Genomic DNA, 997 nt, shown 5'->3' with positions numbered 1-997 from the left:
CTCACCTCAGCCTCCCAAAGGCGCGGGATGACAGGCTGAGCCACCGAGCCCAGCTGAGACTCCAACTCTTAAAAAAAATAGCCAAGACTAACATGTGAATACCTCTTTCTAGTGTGTCTCCTATTCCACGGTGAACACCCAGGACAACACTTCTCAGGAGCCTCAGGCCAAGTATACAAGGTGACAGCACCAGGACCGAGTGGCGAGACTGGAGGTGGCAAGGACACAGGCCTCCCTGGCCAAATGAATATTTATTTGTATTTAATAACCCCGTGAATATGATGACAAAATCCTCAAAGAGCACACCCACCGTCCCTGGCCGGCGAGTGCAGACACCACTAAGGGAAGGGTCACTCTCATGCAGTAGAGGAGGCAGGACTTGGAATCTCAGGGCCCCGATGGGCACGAAGACCCCATCCAGAGAGACTGGCATCCCTCCCCCATGCCAAACTTTGCAACGGGGTGGGCAGGTGCACGTCTCCAGGACCAGCCTCAGGGTCCATCGTGCACTGGAAGGACTCATAACTCAGGAAAGCTGTTAGAGTCTCGGTTACGATTAATTACAGTGAAAGATTAAGACCATCCAAGGGAAGAGACATGGGGTGGGGTTCAGGAGAGACCAGGCACCAGCTTCCAGTTGTCCCGTCCCCACGGAGTTGTGCAGACAGCACTTCATTCTCCCAGCAACAACATGTGACCACGCAGTGTATCGCCCACCAGGGCAGCTCACTCGAGATCTCAGTGTCCAGGGTTTTTACCAGGGGATTGACTATAGACACGGCTGGGGGAAAGGAACCAGGTTTCCCTCTGGGCAAAGTCAAAGCCTTGACTGCCATGCAGAAGCGGGTGGACGGCCAGAAAATTTCATGAGGAACTTGGCCTCTGGGTTTGAGCCTCCAAATCTCTGTATCTGTCACATCTCTGTGATTACAAGAAACAGCCACCAGCCTGGGCAATAGCAAGAACTTGTCTCTACAAAAAAAATCAAAAAATTAGC

At 52.4% G+C, this 997-nt stretch overlaps 1 protein-coding gene across 1 annotated transcript in view; it reads left to right on the top strand.

Moving 5' to 3' along the window:
- The window catches only part of PVR (poliovirus receptor), a 17,677-nt gene extending 16,680 nt beyond the window's left edge, over positions 1-997 (top strand). Inside the window, exon 7 of the mRNA XM_008056033.2 lies at positions 113-997. Within this exon, the coding sequence (XP_008054224.1) occupies positions 113-184 (72 nt within the window). The 3' untranslated portion in view covers positions 185-997. The remainder of the gene's footprint in view (positions 1-112) is intronic.

This window comes from Carlito syrichta, unplaced genomic scaffold, assembly GCF_000164805.1.
Source record: "Carlito syrichta isolate Samal-C Ts95f unplaced genomic scaffold, Tarsius_syrichta-2.0.1 Scaffold302083, whole genome shotgun sequence".
Lineage (NCBI taxonomy): Eukaryota > Metazoa > Chordata > Mammalia > Primates > Tarsiidae > Carlito > Carlito syrichta.
This window is presented reverse-complemented; position numbering and strand designations above follow the sequence as displayed.